At 29.0% G+C, this 20,828-nt stretch overlaps 1 protein-coding gene across 1 annotated transcript; it reads left to right on the forward strand.

Moving 5' to 3' along the window:
* Positions 1-9,950: 9,950 nt before the first annotated feature.
* LOC100812081 (transcription factor bHLH62) lies at positions 9,951-13,201 on the forward strand. Its single transcript, XM_003532209.4, has 8 exons — positions 9,951-11,301; positions 11,392-11,625; positions 11,740-11,805; positions 11,907-11,975; positions 12,073-12,144; positions 12,261-12,482; positions 12,604-12,706; positions 12,808-13,201. The coding sequence occupies exons 1-8, from the start codon at positions 10,330-10,332 to the stop codon at positions 12,828-12,830; spliced, it is 1,761 nt and encodes a 586-aa protein (XP_003532257.1). The 5' UTR covers positions 9,951-10,329; the 3' UTR covers positions 12,831-13,201.
* The last annotated feature ends 7,627 nt before the right edge of the window (positions 13,202-20,828 follow it).

Below are 20,828 nucleotides of genomic sequence, written 5' to 3' on the forward strand. Positions count from 1 at the left end.
ATGATTCTGTTGAATGTCTCAACCCAAACACTAACAAAAACATGTTCTTGTTAGTTATGTCAAAATAAAATAAAAAATAAAATTATAATTATGTTGTGTTCCGACATAATAAAATTATAATTTTATTGTACAAAAATATAAAAGACTCTCACTAACCTGTAAAATGAATGCAGACAAATCTAAAAATGGTAAATGTCGTTCAAAGGATAGAGCTTTGAATTCTAATGGAAAAAGGAACTGGGGAGAAAAGGTGAAGTGATGGTGGGTGTCAACGTTAGAGGGAAAATTGTGAGGGGAGGAAGGGGGTGTTGGAAAGGGAAGATGGTATGTTTGTAATTTCACCAAAGCTAGGCGTGAGATTGCAAATTTGGAGGTTGGAATAGCAATCCCCTTAGTTCACTTTCCACTTAAGTTTCTTTTTTTTTTATTATTATAAATTTTAGTGATTTTAGGAGTTTGTGATGGTGGGGCTTTATTCACTGTGCTAAAAGATTAGGCTTTATGTAAGTTATAAGAGTATGTAATTTCATGCCTTTTTCTGTACATATGGACTCGTGGGAAAACAAGAAGAAGAGAAAAAAATGTTGATAAAATACAAAAAGTTGTTAAAAATGGAAATACGGAAAAGAGCAAGATAAAAACATTGAATTATTTATATAGGTTTTATTTGTTTTTTATATGCTTTTTTATCACCCATTTTTTAATTCTTTGTTTGTTTTCTTTATCGTTAGTATTTTAGTCTATACAGAAATACAGGATAAATACTTATTTTAATAACTAAAATTTATAATAAGTAAATAATTTTGAACATATAAATTATATTAGAGTAAATAAGTTTCTTTTAAAATATAAATTACACATAGAAAATTCTACTGATTAATGATTTACTTTTTTGTTTTAAAATAGTTTATTTTAAGAGATTTTTATTTTACTTTTTATTTAATCAAGTAATTTTTAGAGTAATTTAGTGAAATTAATCAACCTATAATTTAAAGATAAAAAAATTATCTAACCTTAATCCCAAATTACAATTGAAAATTGAAATACACGTAAGAGTTAAATTATAATTTTTCTTTTTAATCGTCTTCTTAATTTGTTCTCTTATTCCATTTTAATATGCTTGTAAATATTTTAATTTTTTTTTCATAATTTTGTTATCCTAGTTCTTGATTATTTTATTAGTAGTCCCTGTATGAAATAAAATTAATATTATATGATATAGTTACTTAAGTCTCACAATTAGGGATAATATTTTTTTAACTTTTCCACAATTAAAGCTAGAAATATTAGTTAAATGTATTTATTATTTAAATAAAAACAATAATATTCCGACAAAACTCTTAAATACTTTTTTTACCTTTATTTTTTTACAAAATTATTCTCATAGGAGGTATATTGAGAAGGTGAGAATTTGAGTGTTGCTCATCTTTCTTCAGTGTATTAAATTAGGATTTAAAAGATTTTTTAAAAAAAATCTCATGATATTTAATTAAGATTTTTAAATGATATAAATAAGTATTTTAGTATTCAATTAAAAAAAATTAGATTTTCTATGGAGAATAAAAAAAATCCAGTGATATTCAATTGAGATTTTTTATAACTTATAAAAAGTATTTTGATATTAAAAAGTATATAAATTTGAGTGGATTATTTTTAAGAATGATTTTAATAGATTTTATCATATTTTTAAATATAAAATATGTATCAAACAATCTTATACAAATCCTTTAAAGTTTGCTATAAAAAATTTCTTATTTTTCAATTAGTTATCGAACTTTCTTTGGATTATTGATTATGGTTGAGAACAATTTCATTAGGATCTCTTTTAGAAGTGTTAGAGTGCTAAAAGCTATTCTAATTATACTCCTAATAAAACATCATAAAAGACTAGAGAAAAAACTGTAAAGAAGATAAAATAACAATGAGTTTTCATTGATTATGATTCATAGCAACAATAGTCTTTAAATACAAAATAAGACCTAGAAAGAATGGACTACAAAGGAATGTCCACATAACTGGGCCATTTTAGGGAAAATAACAAATAACGCGGTAAAGGAAAATAACAACAGAGGCCCAATTAGAGTTGCTTGGGTCAGCCCACTATCAAGGGGGAGCACTTGGATGAGTAGAACTTTTTTTTTTAATGACCATCCATATGGCGCCAGTTGCTTTTATTTTTGGACTTGTGTTATATACACTTCCTCTTTATTCTAACTTACATCCCTTTGGAAAAAAAAAGTCCCTAATATATAGTCCTTTATATTGTTGTTTCCGAAATATTTTACCTCCAACTTAAGGATGCCTTACATTCCAGCACTATCACAGAAAGTAATTCCTACATTCCTACATTGTTTTTTGGTTAAATTACTCATTTGGTCTATAATTTTACGATTTTTACCTTTTCAGTCCTTATAGTTTGAAATTGGTTTTTTTAGTCCATATAGTTTACATTTTAATTCTCTTTTAGTTCATGTAGTTTGAAAGTAGTTTTTTTAGTCCTTACCATTTGCATTTTAATTCCCTTTTAATTCCTATAGTTTACATTTTAATTCTCTTTTAGTTTCTGTAGTTTGAAAGTGGTTTTTTTAGTCCTTACCATTTGCATTTTAATTCCCTTTTAGTTCCTATAGTTTGAAAATAGTTTTTTTAGTCCCTATACTTTATATTTTAATTCCATTTTAGTCTTTACCATCAAAATATAAGTAATATTATTAATTACAATTAACTACAAAAACATTAACAAGTAATTCATAACTAATTTATCGCAAGATAATTTGTAATAAAAAAAATAGTTGTTAATTTATAACTAATTTGTAGCTAATTATTTATATATATATTTTTTATAATAAGGACTAAAAAGTAATTAAAATACAAATGATAGAGAATAAAAAGATCACTTTCAAATTATAGGAATTAAAATATAAACTATAAGGACTAAAAATAACACTTTTAAATTATAGGGATTAAAAAAAAAATTAACCTTTTTTTTTTCTCTTAGAGATTGGGGACCATTCTATCACACACAAATGCATGCATATACACACATAAGGAAATAAAGAATAAAAATAATTTAAATTAAAAACAATTCAAGTTGGTTAATATTTTGTAGAGTTCGTTCAAGTCATCACCATTAAAGTTCTAATGGGCATAAAAGATCCTAGAAAGAAAGCTAGGTTATACAAGTTATTAATTGTTCCTCCACCCACCCTTTCTACTGGTCTTTCAGTTATTGTTCCTGTCCTGTACCTTATCAGTTCTAATTAAGCCGAAAACTACAATCTCAAAATTCCCATGCGTCGAAACAAAATCACTCCGAACAAGTCTAACAATTAGAGTTTCTAGTTGGAGGGTTGTACGTAACTTAAGTATCTTCACTTATTATTCTGCTTACGTGAACTTTAATTTCTACCAAACAATGATAACTGCAATAATTAATTTTTTTTCCCTCTCGATCATAAATTTAAAACTATGCTGCTGACGGAAGAGCATAGATTTTCTTTGCTTCATTGTGAAGTACAACTCAAATTGACTTTGCTACTTCGTCCGTTTCCTTCTTTTTCTTTTTCATTTGATTTATTTATTGGTTCATTTCATTAATAAACTATGCTACTTTACAATTATAATCTAACTTCGATCTATACGGTATACCCGTCGGCTCCGACAAAGTAGAAAGCAGTGTAGACAACTTGTTCGACACATATGTCATCATTGCTTATAGTTTAAACCTTTGAAATTTAATAAGTTTATGATTTACGATGTCTCTTGTATTAAATAATGATAACTTTAAAATTTTCAGATTATTATTATTATTATTATAGGATGTATGGCAAATACGGCAAAGAAGATGTGAATGGTGTTGTATTATATTTGATTCACGAAACTGCATGTCATAAATATGGTACTGCAAATGTACCCTCACTCATAAACAAATTCAAAGGAGCTACATTTTCATTTGTTGACACTTTATTCATACAAATTTCTTTTAAACACGAATAGTTCTCACATATTCACATTCTTTACGGGGTTTGGGCCTGTACGTAGTTCTTACATATGCACGTGCTTAATTTCTACCAAACAAGGATTTAGATAGTAGTGTAAAATTTTGTTACATTAAGTGTGAGAATCCATTACTACTATGTGTAAAAAAATGTTGGGTCAACGATAATTATATACTGTGAGTAAGATTAATTTCTGACTCATGAGTTGAAAGAAAGACACTCTAATCTCTTTCCCAAGAAAAAAAAATCAATTTTAAGATTATCAAAATTAATTCTGGGAGAATTAATTGTGCTTGACAACTTATTAGGACAGTTTTTAAAGCGGACAAAAATAATTTTTATGTATAAAATTAATTTTAAGAGATGTAATTGTTTTTAAATTTTTATTGGTAAAATTAATTTTAGGTACACAACGTATAATTTTTTGTTAAAAAAAACAAGACGTATAAATTACATCGTAATTATTACATTCTAAAGCAGTTTTTATTTTCTGTTCTTCACGTTGTTTTTTGGATCCAAAGCTGTTAAAAAGTCATTGACACAATATACACATAATCAATCACAATATTGCAAGACTTGCTACGCTGTGAGTGTTTGACCTCTCACTTTCACGTGGAGCATTTTCTGGTTTATTTTACAATTTACAGAAAGCATCTTAAATGGAATATGCGTACTTTTAATAATAAAATAAAAAAGAATTTGACTAAACGGTAGGCACACAGATTTTTAAGCAGAAGCAGGACGTAGTTTACAAAGATAATGCACAAGAACGTAGAATCAAAGTTGCATCGAACGCGAGCCGCATAAACTAAATTTGACTATTGCAAAATACAAAGCATTCCCGACGATTATATATTATATCTGAGAGAGAGAAAAAAAACTATGTTCAACTATAATTCAATCACAATTTACATGCATTACAAATTTATTGATTTTAATTATTATTATTTTAAAAATCGTATACACAATTATTTGTGATAATTTTATATTATCATGGCATAATTATTATATTTTATCAAACAATTACAAAATATATATATATACACTTTTTTTTAGTATAAGTAGGTTAAGTAAGTACACCCATGATGTATTTTAAGATAATATTTAGTTATAACTTGTTGACATACTAACACCAAAACATACGTATGGATATTAGCCAAACTAGGTATTTGTGTGTGCCACACATTTACATAAATCATTTTTGTTATTTATTTATGTCAATCAAATAAAAATTACATTGTCTCGACCAATTCTCTCAAAAGAAGTTGATTCATTTTTAAGCATTTATAAGACTCAAAAGGATAGATCCCTAGAAACATTGCACTCTTGATATGTCATGTCCAAGACGTGCATCAAGGCACCCATACAACTTACGGTGTTGACAAAGTCATACATATACAAACACGTGCTCTTTAAGGGTCAATGTAAGCACTAAAACTAAATTTCACTGAAATTACAATGATCAAAAACACATTTTACTCTTTAAAGTGAATGAACTTCTTAAGGAAATTTTTTCTCCTCTCTCACAGTGAATATCATCAACAACTAGCTTTGGCCATCCCTATTATTAGTTCTACGACTTTAAGAGCATAATAAAGATTAAGTAAAGTTCTAAAGTCGATGATATGAAATATGATCATTTCATGTATTAAAGTCCAAAATTTGATAATAAAATGTTTAAGATTAGTTATCAATTACATTGAAATATTTTTTTTATGAGAAAACATATTTATAATTGAAAGTCATGAGACTAATCATTAAAGTGAAAGAAATCATCGAAATGAACTTTATTTTTTTACCCAACATATATTTAAAAAATCCAACTATCTATCAAACATGATCCACCTTGTTGGTAATAACCTTAGAAGTTATCATATAAAAAAATATCCTTATGAGATTAAGATGAGATTAATTTGTTAATCACATTAGGGATTAACTATTTCTGTTAAAAAAATGAGTAGGATGTAATTTATGAACTAACAAAGTTATTTTCTTTTTATCTTAGAGAATCATATTTCCTTAAAATTATATTTCTTGGGAATTACATTTCCTATAAATTAAAAAATATGTTTCGTATTTCTAAAATATTTTTGGGAATGAGAGGAATGAAAAAAAATATCCTTCATGAAAACATTGAATTTTTAGACATTACATGGATTTTTTAGTGAAAAACTTAATTAAAAAAAGATTTCCATAAATATTAGATTCATAGAAATGATTATTAAAACATTCATACCAAACATAAAAATCAACATTTTTAATTAGGGGTATTCACTGATTAGATTTAACTAAATCTATTATCCAATCCAGTCAAATTTTTATGAATTGGATTTGTGTAAATTTTTTAACATACCCAATTCAATTCAACCCAATCATAGATGAATTGGGTTAATTAAGTCTGAATATTTTTTTCTGTAAAAGTTTATTTATTTTTTAAATAATAATTTATTTTTGCCTAAATTTTTGTTATTATATAATGATTAAATACATTAAAAAGGAGATCAAATTATGATAATATATATTTAATTAATAGAATTAATGATTTTAATGTTAATATGATATTTTTATTTTAAATAAAAATAAAATATTATATTAGCACATAAGCAAAATTAAGATAAGAAGAAAAATAACTTAAAAAAGAGAAAAATTTATGGATCATTTAATTCACTAAAGTATGTGAGTTAAAAATTAATGATTTTATATTTAATAATTATCATATATATATATATATAATAATAATAATAAATTTAATTATATGATATGAGTTGGCTCTAATTAAAAAAAAAATCATTATCCAATTTGTATATGATAAAGTATTAATTGGATTGATCGTTTGGGTCACAACTTAACCTGCACCCGTTAACACTCTACTAATCCAAAATTGATTTCCGGGATACTTTAAAGAATTTCTTATCAAACATCCTTAGCTAATTATCTCTAAGCTTATACGGTTATCAGTGTAATGATTTTATCATAAGTAATAGTCATAAAAAATGTCCATCTTAATCCCCTCTGTTAATTTAATATTTTAAGGATCCATTCTTAATTCCGAATTAATGTTTCCAAATAAAGAATTTTGTTTTTATCATATTGTTCTATTGAATACTGTTCGTCATATCCATGTGTCTCAAGTTATCATTACTCGTGTTTTCCCCCCAACTTGCAGCTTCCAGGTTGAGTCCTTCAGGCATACATTATCGAGGCAAGATTTTAATTTTTTTTTTCCATATTTTTTTCGTTGGGTTAGGTAATTATAATGCTTTTCCGTTTTCATTTTTCTTTAATTGCTTTTATATTTTCAGTTGACTAAAAGAAAAGAAATAAGGAATCAAATTGTTGGTAGCACACCATTGGAATCATGAATTGAACCAATTTGTAAGGACAAAAGGAACAGCAAGTAGGAAAGACCCAACTTGAAAGAGAGACAAAAGGAACGTATCATAGGAATCACATGCAGGATCAATCATGATTCAGGTAATTGTTAATCCAAGTTGATGTTAATAAGGAGGACTTTAGGCTCTTTATTAGTTAGTTATTCCCTTAGGTGAATAAATTAGTTCATTTATTGATTAGTTGAGTTGAATACAAGTTCATTAATTTAATTTTATTTGAAAACTCAATCAAAAATAAATAAGAAAAGAATTTGTGCGCGTTAGTAGCGGTTGTTTGTGGGGTTATTTTTCATTGTCCGAAAGGTTATGTACCTAATAAACAAAGTACATTAAGAAATACAATGCACTAATTTCGAGGTCGAATAACCTAATATATGAAGGAGGGTGTTACCTACTGAAAGAAGCCATGTTATTATGAACAGGGCTTATTTACAAGCAACAAACATCTAGTTTGGAAATTAAAGAATCTTAAAGGACACTCTCTTTTAAGAAAAATATATATAGTTCATTCTACCGAGATGCTAAACGAACTTTAATTTAATTACAATGACAAGCTCAAGCATTCATAAACAGTTGCGGATCATCTCGATTTTGGAGAAAAATCAAACTGATTTTCATATTTAATTAACGTTGTTTCTAGACAACGGCTTGAAGCCTAGATAAAAAAAAAGGTTCTTAAGTATATTCATGAAGAAGAAATCTATTTTATTATGAAGCATTGAATTGAATACTATATATTACCATACTATAAAAATTTGGTAAAATAATACCTTAAGAAATTATTTTTTTATTGAAATACGTAAAATTATATTATATATAATTCTTTTGTTTTTTTTATAATTTTTATAATAAATATATATATTTTAATTTTTTAATCAATATACACTGGTTAATCATATCCTAAAAGTTTAAACAAAAGATAATATGTACATATAGTATACATCTCAAAATGCTAACTCAAAAGACTAAGAAATTAACTCCTCCAAAATAAAAAACTTTAAAAATAAAAATGAAAATATAATTATTAATTAAAAATAAAAATTTAAATAATTACAGAATTTATTGCAACGTTTATAAAAATGAAACCTTCAAATATTACAAACTAGTTAAATATCATGTGCAGGTATTAATTTTAGAATTTATATATATATATATATATATATATATATATATATATATATATTATATTTTTTAATGTATTTAAATATTATATTTTGATTAATAAAATATATTATTATTATTTTCATAATCATTATAAAAATATTTATGATAATTTAATAAAATTATAATGATAAAAAAGTTACCATAATTATAAAAATATTAATATTAATTAAATTTAAATTAGAATTATAATATATTATTGTTATTATTTAATTTGAATTAGAAAATATAATTATTTATTTATCATTGGTTACTATAATTATAATAATTATCTTAATTAGAACAAAAATATATATTAGTATTATTAATTAATTTTAATTATAATATAATTATATTATTAATTAAATTATTTTAATATTAATGATTTTGTAATTATAATTTAGCAAGAATGAATATGGTGATGTCACGTGACATTTTTTCATGTGGAAAAACCTTTTTTATATAAAATTAATTAATTTTAATTATAATTTATTTTTATATTATTAATTAGAATATTTTAATAATTAATGATTATATAATTATAATTTAGTGAGAATAAATATGATGATGTCATGTGATATATGCTTACCTGGTATTGTTCACGTGACAAAACTTTATTTTATATAATAAATAAATAAATAAGTAGAGTAGATTCATTAGTGGGGTAGAAAAAATTAAACTTACAATAAAGCACTGATAAGTAGAAAAAGATATGCCTTAAATTATTTTGGTTTTGCTGTTCTTTAGGTAAGTTATTTCTGTTTTTTAGGGTTTTGTGGAAGCCTTTGTAGCAAGTGATAATGAGGTTTGACGCACACGGAGAAGTTGCGATGACATTTCTCTGCAAGAAAGAAGAATGTCTCATCGTATAATTGTAGTGTTTTGTGAAGATTAAAAGTCATCATTATTTATAAAATTAAACCGTCAAAACTTGTAACTTAATACCATTGTCTCTAATTGAACGAAAAATATATGATTGTAATAGACAATCTGATTGAACTTTTTAAAAATTGAGAGTTCTATTTGAACATTCCTAAATAATTAAGGAAGCACATGCATAATTAAGAAAAAAAAGGAAATAAAACACTCGTATATTATAGAAGTTAAAAAGTTATTTAAGCCGTTTATTTGTTTGATTTCCTTCTCTTGATTCCACACGTTGAGAAGTTTATATTCATACTTACATGAGGGGAAATTAGATGGAGGAGTAACTTTTGGTGGCATTTGCATGGTGTTGTTGGAAGAGAGAATGCACATTTCAAGAAAAGGGATAGGAGACATTTTGGTGTTGTGACGTCCAAGGCCCGCCAAACACACTCGACCCCGTCTTTTACGGAGAGGTAATATTCTCCAACTCGAGTTCAACACACAAGACAAACAACACAAGTGAAGGGAGAGACAGAGAAAAAAAACTAAACAGTACTTACCACATTACTGACTACCACTCCGATGCTACAAACGATGTTGCAAAACTATTATAAACAACTCAAAGAAAAACAAAAGGTCAAACATACACAACTTGGACTCAACTTGTGTTGGATCTCTATTTAGGCCCCCCTCTGCATCCCCATCTACCCCCCCTTCCTTCCTTCATCTCTTTTCTTTTCCCATTTGCTTAGCTTTTTCATTTACCAGATAATAATAAATTTCCCTTTTCACACCCTCCCCTTCTCAAATTGATCACTCCATTCCACCCTCTAATGTAATCCATTCTTAACCAATTTTTATTTTAGGCCTTCATAACTTACATAACATCATTCTTCATTATCCAACTTTTGGCTTCACCAATCTGTTCCTCCATGGAAAACCAATTCTTTCTCAATGCTGGTGTGCCCCCTCAGCTGCATTTTGAGCCTTCTCCACACCACCATCATCACCATCTTTGTCCACCACCCTCTTGGCAATCATCACTGTCTTCTGCCATGGATGTTCAAGTCACTGTTTTGAATTGTTCAACTGAGCAGAACCCGGATTGCTTCTACAACAACACCCCCACATGGGACAAGTCAACGGATCATCATGGTCTTCAGTTTGATTCAGCTCTGAGCTCAATGGTGTCCTCTCCTGCAGCCTCCAATTCCAACATGTCAAGTGAGAATTTTGTCATCAGGGAATTGATTGGAAAATTGGGAAACATTGGTGCTGGCTCTGATGAGATTGAGATCTCACCTCATTCTCAGCCTTTGGTTGGTGCATCTTCCTACATCAATTGCAATAACAACAGCACCAACACATCATGTTATAGTACCCCTTTGAGTTCTTCTCCAAAGGTGAACATGAACAAGATCCCCACAATGGTGAAGCACTTGGTGAAAGAGGGCATGCCCCTAAGTTTGGGGACATCAACGTCCTTGAATTCCACCGTGGCGGAATTCTCAGCTGATCCTGGCTTTGCTGAGAGGGCTGCAAAGCTTTCTTGCTTTGGAAGTAGGAGTTTCAATGGCAGGACCACCCAATTGTGCCTCAACATTGCTGAATTGGCTCAGAGATCTTCTCCATTGGTGGAAAATGGGAAGAAGCAGCTCCCTAGAGTCTCAAGTAGTCCATCACTCAAAGTGCTTGGATCTCAAATGGGTACTCAGGAGAACAAGAATTCTCCATTGCAAGACCTAATGGAAGTGGCCAATTCTCAAGAGGAGTCCGCAATCTCTGAACAAACACCAAATGGAGACACTGGGGAGAAACCTTCCCCTTATGTGAATTCTAGGAAAAGAAAAGGTCCATCCAAAGGAAAAGCCAAAGAAACTTCAACCTCTACCAACCCCCCTATGGTAAGGACTTTTTTATGTCAAAATTGTTTTGTTTTAACGCTTCTGTTTCAAATTGGCATTTCCTGAATCCCAAAGGGTCTTTCACTTCAGGCTGCTGAAGCTAGCGATGACTCGAATGCAAAGCGCAGCAAGCCTAACGAAGGTGAGGGGAATGAAAATGGCCAAGTGAAGGCAGAGGAAGAGTCCAAAGGAGGTAATAATAGTAATGCAAATGATGAGAAACAGAACAAGAGTAACTCAAAACCTCCTGAGCCTCCAAAGGATTACATTCATGTTAGAGCAAGAAGAGGTCAAGCCACTGATAGTCATAGTCTTGCAGAAAGAGTAAGAAAAGAATCACTGTCATTTTCTCATTTTCTTTCTCTGAATGACACTGGCTAAAAAACATGTGTAGCCTTTTTTCCATTTTGACATTGTGTAAACCAATTTTTGAAATAGGTTCGGAGGGAGAAAATCAGTGAAAGAATGAAGCTTCTCCAAGATCTTGTCCCAGGTTGCAACAAGGTGCATGTGCTGATAAGCTAAATCAGAATTCAAACAAATTAAGTCTTTTTTTTTAATGTGTTCCTTTACTAATTTGGTTATGAATTGTTTGTTCCTTTTAGGTCACGGGTAAAGCACTAATGCTTGATGAAATTATAAACTATGTTCAGTCATTGCAGCGCCAAGTTGAGGTAAAGCCAGTCTTAGCCAATAAGCATATCAAATGATGGTCATAATAATGTTTTAGATTTCTTGCTCATTAAGAATGCCTTTTTTTTGCTGTTGCAGTTTCTGTCTATGAAGTTGGCTTCTGTTAACACCAGGCTGGATTTTAGTATTGAGAGTCTAATCTCAAAAGATGTAAGTTTCAGGGCTCTAGACAATGGTTTTGCTTTTTTCAACTAAAAATAATAATAAAAATTATTGCTTTTCTTTTTTTCCTGAGTTGGGATTTGTTGGCTTTTTGGTGATTTCAGATATTTCAATCAAATAATTCTTTGGCACAGCCAATATTCCCAATAGATTCCTCGGCGCCACCCTTTTATGGGCAACAAACTCAGCCAAACCCAGCAATCCACAATAACATTCCTAATGGAACTATGACCCACAACTCAGTGGACCCATTAGATACTGGTATGTGCCAAAACCTTGGCATGCATTTACCACACCTAAATGGTTTTAATGAAGGTGGCTTTCAGGTAATCAATTCCTCCTAGTTGTTTGTTTCTCTTATAAAAACAACAGTAAAAGAAAAAAAAGTATCTTATTTTTAAAGTTTCGTGTACTTTTCTCTAATTCTTCTTATCCAATGATTTTCAGTATCCAATAACATTCTCTGAAGATGACCTCCACACCATTGTTCAGATGGGATTTGGCCAAACTGCAAATAGGAAAACACCAATACAATCTCAGAGTTTCAATGGTAAATAAAGCAAAGAGAAAAAAAAATGCTAGTGACACATCATTTTCATTAGGCCCCAAAAATTGATCTTTATGTTAATTTTAATTTTTTGTCTAATATAGGCTCAAATCAAGAACCCCTATGAAAATCAAGCTCTGATTCACCATTCATTACGCCTGAATTGAAGCTCGGAGGAATAGGAAGACTACTGCTGTACACAACAAAAAGAAGAGATTTAATTTGAACCACCCCTTGAATTATTAAGCCATTATTATCACTAGGTCTAATAGAACCCTCTTTTGTCCTTATGTATGTTAGCCATTTTCTTTTCTTACCCTTTTCATGATTTTAATTTTTAATCATCAGGGGCAGTTCTTTTCATTATTTTTTTTACAACCTATTCACTGTAAAATCTTTAGGACCGATTCTGTATTCTCTTTGGTGCAAATTCTTATTATTACGGCACCAATTGTAAGATATAGTGCTTATTAAAGGAGTTTTTCTACTACCCAGCCATTATGATTATCCCTCCTCACTTTGTCTATTATTGTACGCTTTATATAATTCATACATCACATCAACCCACAAAGATTTTTCGTGGGACTTTATTAAAATCACATTAAAGATCATGTCAATTAACCTTCTCCTAAATCGCGTAATCTGGTCGATGTGATTCTCACTTGTGTTGCTAACCAGCTGTATTAGTGGGACCATTTTTTTTTTATCTTAAAATTCTAATTCTAATTTTAAGTGATTAGGACATTTGGTTAATTTGAGCTGTGGTCAACTACAACTTGTGGCATTTTTCTTTTTCTTTTTCCCTGTAACTTTCTTTGGTTCACCAAAAGCAGAAGCTTCTGTGCCTGTTTTTTACTGAATGGATTAGAAAAATCCAAGGGAAAAACATTAGAAATTGTAGAGGTTAGAAGTTAGAAGTTATAACCGCCCCTTTAAGAGAAAACATTTTTTGTTTTTACTAATATATGTGAACATTAAAGGAATCCCAGGTTGGCAGTGGTGAACTTCTGACTAGGCCCAATGAATCATTGAGCTTTATAATTTCACAACTTTTATTATTAATTTTGTGAATAAGAAAAGGGGTTTGTAGTGGAGTTCAGGTTTGAAAAAGATACTCTGGAGATATTATACTAATCTTTTTCTGAGAGGTTGTTAGCAAAAATCCAGTTTGTAAGGATAAACAAAAGATTTATTGGTTCTGTTCATACTATTTTAATATACTAGGTCTATAATTGGTTTGCAGATTAGTGTGATTTAATTATTGAAAAGATGCTTTGAATGTGGTGCTGTATACAGCAGAGTTGCATATATTTTATTATTTATTGTATTATTGTATGAAATACCTAGCTTTTTTTTAAAGCCAAAAAATAAACAAGTCGAAATAGAAAGTGTTAATCTGACAACTTTGTCTCCAAAAACTACAAACGACTAATCATATAGCGACGTGTCAAAGCACGTATTGATAGACATTTTTATTAAGATTTAATGTGAACAATTATTAAAAGACAACACAATTAATGAATTAAATTAATTGATTTTGTATAAATTAATTTACATAGTAGCATTTTGAATAATGTGAACCTATTACCTTTAATAGTATTTATATTTATATAGTTTCGTCTTTTTCCCTTAACTATTCAGCCTGCAGTTTCCTTCATTTGAGTTCTCAATATTTTATGATTTATGTCAACAATCATGTTAACTAATAAATGAAACATAACCTTGACAAGGAACATACAACGTGTACCGGTAGCTGGTACCCAAATTTAATCACTTTAGCATTTGAACTTTTCCTTAGAGGAAAAGCTCCGGTGAACCTTTGAAACATTAGGTCCATTATGGATCACGTCTTTTGATCCGCTATAGAAAGTTGTTTTTTTTTTTTTTCATTTTTTATATGCGATACTTTATTTTTCATAAAATTAGACAATGATCTTGTTATCCATATTAAAATTAAGGTTATTTAGTTAATCATTTCACTAGGTTTTTAGCGATCTCTTATCTTCGACATCCTACTGACCATCGTTTATCATTGTCGGAGGTGATTTCGGCTACGGTGTTTACACAAACATCGCAACTAGCAGGAAATCCATTCCCCCACCACAAATAAAAAAGGCAAGCTAGCTTTGGTTCAAACTCTACTGCAATTTAAAGAACATCAAAGTTCAAATTGAAAGGGAATGAACAAAGAGTAAACTTGTAATACGAAAATTCTCAATGATCAAAACTCTTCAACATATTAAGTCTGCCATTTTCAGGAACTGTTGGTGATGAAGAAGAGCTTCTTTCCCTTAGAGTGCACCTACAAAATGAAATTTTCCAAAGTCGTGGATGAGTTCATCACCATTCCAAATCACAATTGTATTTTCTCTTCAATGCTCTAAAATCCAAACACTGATTCTCAGATTTGTTCTTTTGATGTCTGATTCTAAGATTTGTGCCCCTTCTCTTCGAAGAGGTCAAGGTTATTGGGGACCATATAGTGAGTCTAAGGATTCACAACGTCGAAGCCGTAGAAGAGAAGATCTAGAGAATAGTGACTATCAATTCTAGGAGGGAGATTCGAGGATTCAAGCAAGAGCTAATGTTTTCGACGATGAGAACGTCATGGTTTGCACATCGCCCCCTTTGTTCTATTCTTTGATCTTTGATCTTCTTTGAATGTCATGTTAATCACAAAAAACCATTTTGACCATTAACTATGTCTAAACCTAAGGTAAACATTGGATCATTGCTCAATCTTGACAGCTCGAACTTTGCTCAATAATTTGACTCTCTAGATGACTATACAACTCAGAATTGGGTGAAACCAATGGCATTTGTTAGCTAAAATCAAGGGCTACAACTTTCATGAAGACAACAAAGCCTAATTAAATCATTTTATTAGTCCTTTTTAGGCTATAAGTTAACTCACATTGTCAGGAAAATAGCACGAGCTTAAAACAACTGATTTTTACTAAGACGAACATGCTCTCATCTAGCATGGTTGTGCTTCGAGATAACCTTCATTTTATGAAGTAAAAGAGACAAAATTAAGACTTCAAAGCACACCTAAATTCAAAATGAATAACACATAACATGTGATCACATCATGGGGAACAAAACCCTTAAATCAGTTTCAAGAAAACATGCAAGAATCAAGAATTGTCAAATTTCTAGGTTTCTAACATTCAAAGCCAAACACTCAATTAAATCATCTAATTCGCATTAGGGCAACAATTGACGCGTCAAACATGAGCAATTTGTAGTTATCATTGTGCAGAAAAAATTAAAATGCATAAAACATTCTAAAATTAATCCCAATTTAATCCTTGAAGGAACTCTGTACATGTTGACTCTGACCTCAATCATAATAAACTCATCATTTACCTTTAAGCGGACTCACGTGTGTAGTCCAACAACGATAACGGTGTCTCCAGTAGTTTCCTAAGATTTGTTAGGGTTTCCAAGTATTAAAGAGAAGGAGAAGAGATTGAGGCCTTAATTTCACTTGTCTCTATGCGAGGAACATTTATCTCTCTACATATATTATTTCTGAAAGTGGTGTTCAAATTTTAAAATGATCAAATGATTAACGAGTCTAGGATCATAATTTTATTTAAATAGGTTTGAGTATATGTGAAAAAAATATAAGATTTTAGGAGAGCAAGAATGAAGAACAAACTTAGAAGGAAGAGAAAATATATAAACATATTGTAAATATAAAAAACTGACCTAATATGTCTCTATTTATAATTAGGGTACTTTAAGCCTATTATTTATTCTATTTTTCTTTATTTTATTAATTTATAGAAGGTAACTATATTTTACTCTTTCATTAAATAAATAACCAATTAAAATATTCTTTTATTTTCTAAAATATCATTTTACTCTATTTATTTTTTAATATTATGAAACTCTTATTTTAATTAATAAAAACACTTTTGTCTTATTTATTTAATTTCTAAAAATTCTATTAATTTTTAAATAAAATTCTTTTTATTTATTTTATGAAAAACGAAATGTTATACTAATTGTATTAATTACAAAGGAACATTTATGTAAACTCCGTTTAAAATAAAATATTAAAAAAACTGTGTCAAAGGTATCAAATGATACATCTCAACCACCGAATATTTTAAAATAAGTCTAGTGATTACAAACTACTAGTCCATAATGGGTCATATGTTTTACTGGTCCATGCTAGCCACGCACTCCCTTCTATAACAATATTTGTTAATTTGCTGGTTATTTCTATTTTATAGTATCTGGCATGGAAGCGCTTATATGAGTTGTTTAACTTTTAAGTAAATTTATTTAAAATTTTTTCTTACTAGAACCTATGACATGAAGTTAATTATATAAATACCGTTACTTATATAAGCAATCATCGTTTAACAATATTATATCATAAATATTATATTTTTAAATATCGCAAGACTCATAAAATTAATTTAAAAACTCACTTTAGTAATCTTAGCATTGAAGTGAATTTTTATTTAAAAGACTTAAATCTATATGAAATTATAACACCAACAAAATTATAATAAACAATTTATATTAATAAATATGCATTATAGATACTCTTTATTCTCTTATCATAGAACACTCTCTTTTATTAATCCATAAAGAGAGCACTGCGAAGCAACATCATAATTGCCTTTGGTTAAGTTTAAGTTGTCCATTGAGCTTAATTAATCTTCTCAATTATGCCAATTTGTTTTGGGGTTAGTTGATCCCATTTCTTTATTACATAAAGTTAGTGCAAAATCAACCTGAAGACTAATTAAGAGTTATATATGAGATTGGCCAACAAAAAAGCATGGCAGAGTTTTATCAATTTGATAAAGCTGGTTTTCAGTTCATGAACCATTTAGCTTTCCTTCAGTGAATTGCTTGCATAAGCACTTTAAAAAGTTCTAAGCAGTTCTGATAATTTTTTCTTTTCCCCTTTAGAAGGTAAATAGGTAATCATATATAGATTTAATGCTATACCCTAGCTGTTTAATTGTTTTTATTTTTTTCTAATTCTTTATTTCTTTCCTATCCACACATATATTGCTTGTAACATAAATCTCCTTAACTATTTATCATCTTCAACCACTGAAGAAAATTGAAGTTCAACTACATGGGGCTTCCATTTGCCTAATTTTAGGTTGAATTTTGCAGTTCAATTGTCATAATCAGACACTGAAATCCATGTCCCTAATAGAAAGAAAAAGAAAGTAAAATGAGCTTTCAAAGAAATAGCTTTAGATTGTCCTTCTAAAATGACGAGAAAATGAGGCCCTACCAAGCGAGAATGTTTTGAGAGATTTATAAGGCACACACTATAATGATCATTAGGGTAGGTGCCCTACTAAGTAAAGTTGTCACTGCTACATCACCCACCTCCCACTTATATTTGGGACCCCTCTTTCCCCTCTTTCACCTTAGGATGAAGCAAATAACTTGTTTTGGGGGATTTTAGCAACTTTACTTCCTTTGTTTGGGGAGAAAATCAAACACCCTATTTTTTTTTTTATAAAAAAAAAACCCATCATTTGTTTTACCAACCATCCATTAATTATTTCATGCTCTACAACTGTAAGATTTTATGTTCTCCATTTCAAAGCCTCTCACCATCAAATACCATTTCCCCTCCTTTATTTACCTTTTAAACTTATAAGAAAAATCATGTTTATAATTTGAGTCAACATCAGTGCCCCATTTTCGTTTCTCACTTAAAATTTGATTCAACACTTTTGTTAGCTAACTTTTGAGTAACACCCTTGAGATACACAATTAAGTTTAGGGACAACACCTACCAGTGACAGTGAGATGCTATTCAACACGAGACACGTTATGCATGGGTCCCCACCTACCAAGGGGTACCGTTTCTGAATATTGTTCATGACATTTTTCATCATGAAGGAATAATAAATTAAATCTTATGGTCAAACACATCATAGGATGAATTTTACAAAGGGAAACATATATTTGACAGAACAAAACAAGAGCGGTTGTGCTCTTAATTTGTGGTAAGTATTGACTATTGATCTTCACTTTACCACTCAACTTTGTTGCAGTTAATTTTATGATTTATGAGGTCTTCTGATATATATTTACCCGCGTTCGTCTTTTTCATCATGTTTATAAACAAACTAGAACATTCTGTCTTATTTTATGATCACTTTCTGTCTTTTCAATTAAATGATGACTCAAAAGACTGTAGTGTTGATATAGGACATGAATTATTTAAGAAAAATGCTCACACACTCTATAATAGGCTTTTTTAATATTCTTTTTCATTGTTGATTAAAATTTATTAATAATTAATTTTTTTATACATCTTGCTTCCTATTTAATAGATCTCACTTACAATTTTTTAAATTTTAAAAATAAATATGTTAATCAAGAATTAAAAATATACAAATGAAATGTAGGCTAAATTATTAATTTGGCTTCTCTATTTATTTAGTTTAATTTGATTTCTCTATTAAAGTGATGCTATTTGTTACGAAAGTAAATCCACACGAATGGCACGAAACATAAAATGGACGGTTGTGATTTTATAAAATATTGATTAAAAATTTAAAAAACATGTAAAAGGAGATTTACAAAAATCAAACTTCTTACGGTTATTACGAAATCTACTTTCGTAACAAACAATATTTTTCTTGTGAGAAATGACACTACTTGTATACACAATAAAAAAAAATGACACATAATCTTTACATGGAACATCTTGGTTAGAAATTTAAACTCAATACTAACAAAAAAGACATTGTATCAATTTTAAAAATTAAGGAATCATATTAAACTTTTTATCGTTAGAAAGATCAAATTAATAATTTAACCTAAAATATCTATTACTAACATTCCAACTCAATTTAATACTTATATATATAATATGACCTAAAATATCACAACATAACACAATTGCATCTTAATTAAGTTTCTGAACACAATTGCAATTGTGTTGCTTAAATTATGTGAATTTAATGCATTTGTGTTGCATTGTGAATGGCCCTCATGTGGCTATCATTTAATTGTGGATATATTGAAGATCGAGTCCAGAAAATATCTAAGAATATTAGAAATTCATTGAACAAAATTTGAAATTTCATGAAAACATAAATACTATATTTAGGTACTGTCACGTTTTCTGGAGTGCAAGACAAGAAAAGGACATTAGACCCCAAAAAAGAGAGAGAGAGAGATGAGAGCAAACAGCTGTGGTTATTATCTTTGCTTAAGAAAAAACCTGACATTAATTTCAAATGTCAATCGATTAATTCATTGTGAAAGAAACATCATTCTTCAATCAGAAATGCATCCTCTAATCAGGTCCAACCCAGGTGTGGCCATTTCAGGTTTTGAAGACAGACCAGTCCTTAAGTAAAAATTGAAACTTAGAATAGAGGCAAACACTGAAAAATTAAAATTCCATCATAATAATTTGGATCCAATCTGCTATCCATATAAGATCAATCTATTATCTCCAACATCATCAAAACGCGTCCTGTTTAGTCAGTGCATGATAATGAACAAATATATATTAAGCCAACAACAATCTATCCTTTGTCATTATATGTGTCCTTGCTTTAATATCGCTTCAAAGATAAGCACGCCTTTCACTATTAGACCAAAAGTTGTAATTATAAGAATGTTAATATTGAGAATCATTAGTGACACGATTATCAAACTCAAGTCAACATTCAAATTATCAGCCAATTTTTGCTCTCAACACATTTTTAACAAATCAATCAATAATTAATATATATATATATATATATATATATATATATATATATATATATATATATATATATATATAAATCACAAGAATTACCAACCAAAAGCATTAATCGAACTATACTGTAAGATCAATATACAAAATAAAATCCCTTCAGCTTTTCTACAACATTGGTTAGATGGCAGGCTTGTTGTTAGTTACTTTTAATAAAGCTACTGGATTTACTGGAAACACATCGAGACAAAAAAAAGAGTGTTTATACTTATTGTAATATAAAATTGTATGATAAAATATATCAATTTCTATACCAATAAAATTATTAATCAGCATAAAGTATCATATTATTAATGAAAAAATAAGTATAAATGGAGAATATAGGATCCACCCTGGTAAATAAAAAAAAAACAT

The sequence above is a fragment of the Glycine max genome, chromosome 8 (assembly GCF_000004515.6).
Source record: "Glycine max cultivar Williams 82 chromosome 8, Glycine_max_v4.0, whole genome shotgun sequence".
Classification (NCBI taxonomy): domain Eukaryota; kingdom Viridiplantae; phylum Streptophyta; class Magnoliopsida; order Fabales; family Fabaceae; genus Glycine; species Glycine max.

Bases quoted from the DNA above. Each gene is read 5' to 3' on its own strand.
- LOC100812081 (XM_003532209.4), top strand. From the start codon at position 10,330: ATGGAAAACCAATTCTTTCTCAATGCTGGTGTGCCCCCTCAGCTGCAT. The intron at 11,626-11,739 runs GTAAGAAAAGAA...TTTTTGAAATAG, and splicing joins GTCATAGTCTTGCAGAAAGA to GTTCGGAGGGAGAAAATCAG. The intron at 11,976-12,072 runs GTAAAGCCAGTC...TTGCTGTTGCAG, and splicing joins CATTGCAGCGCCAAGTTGAG to TTTCTGTCTATGAAGTTGGC.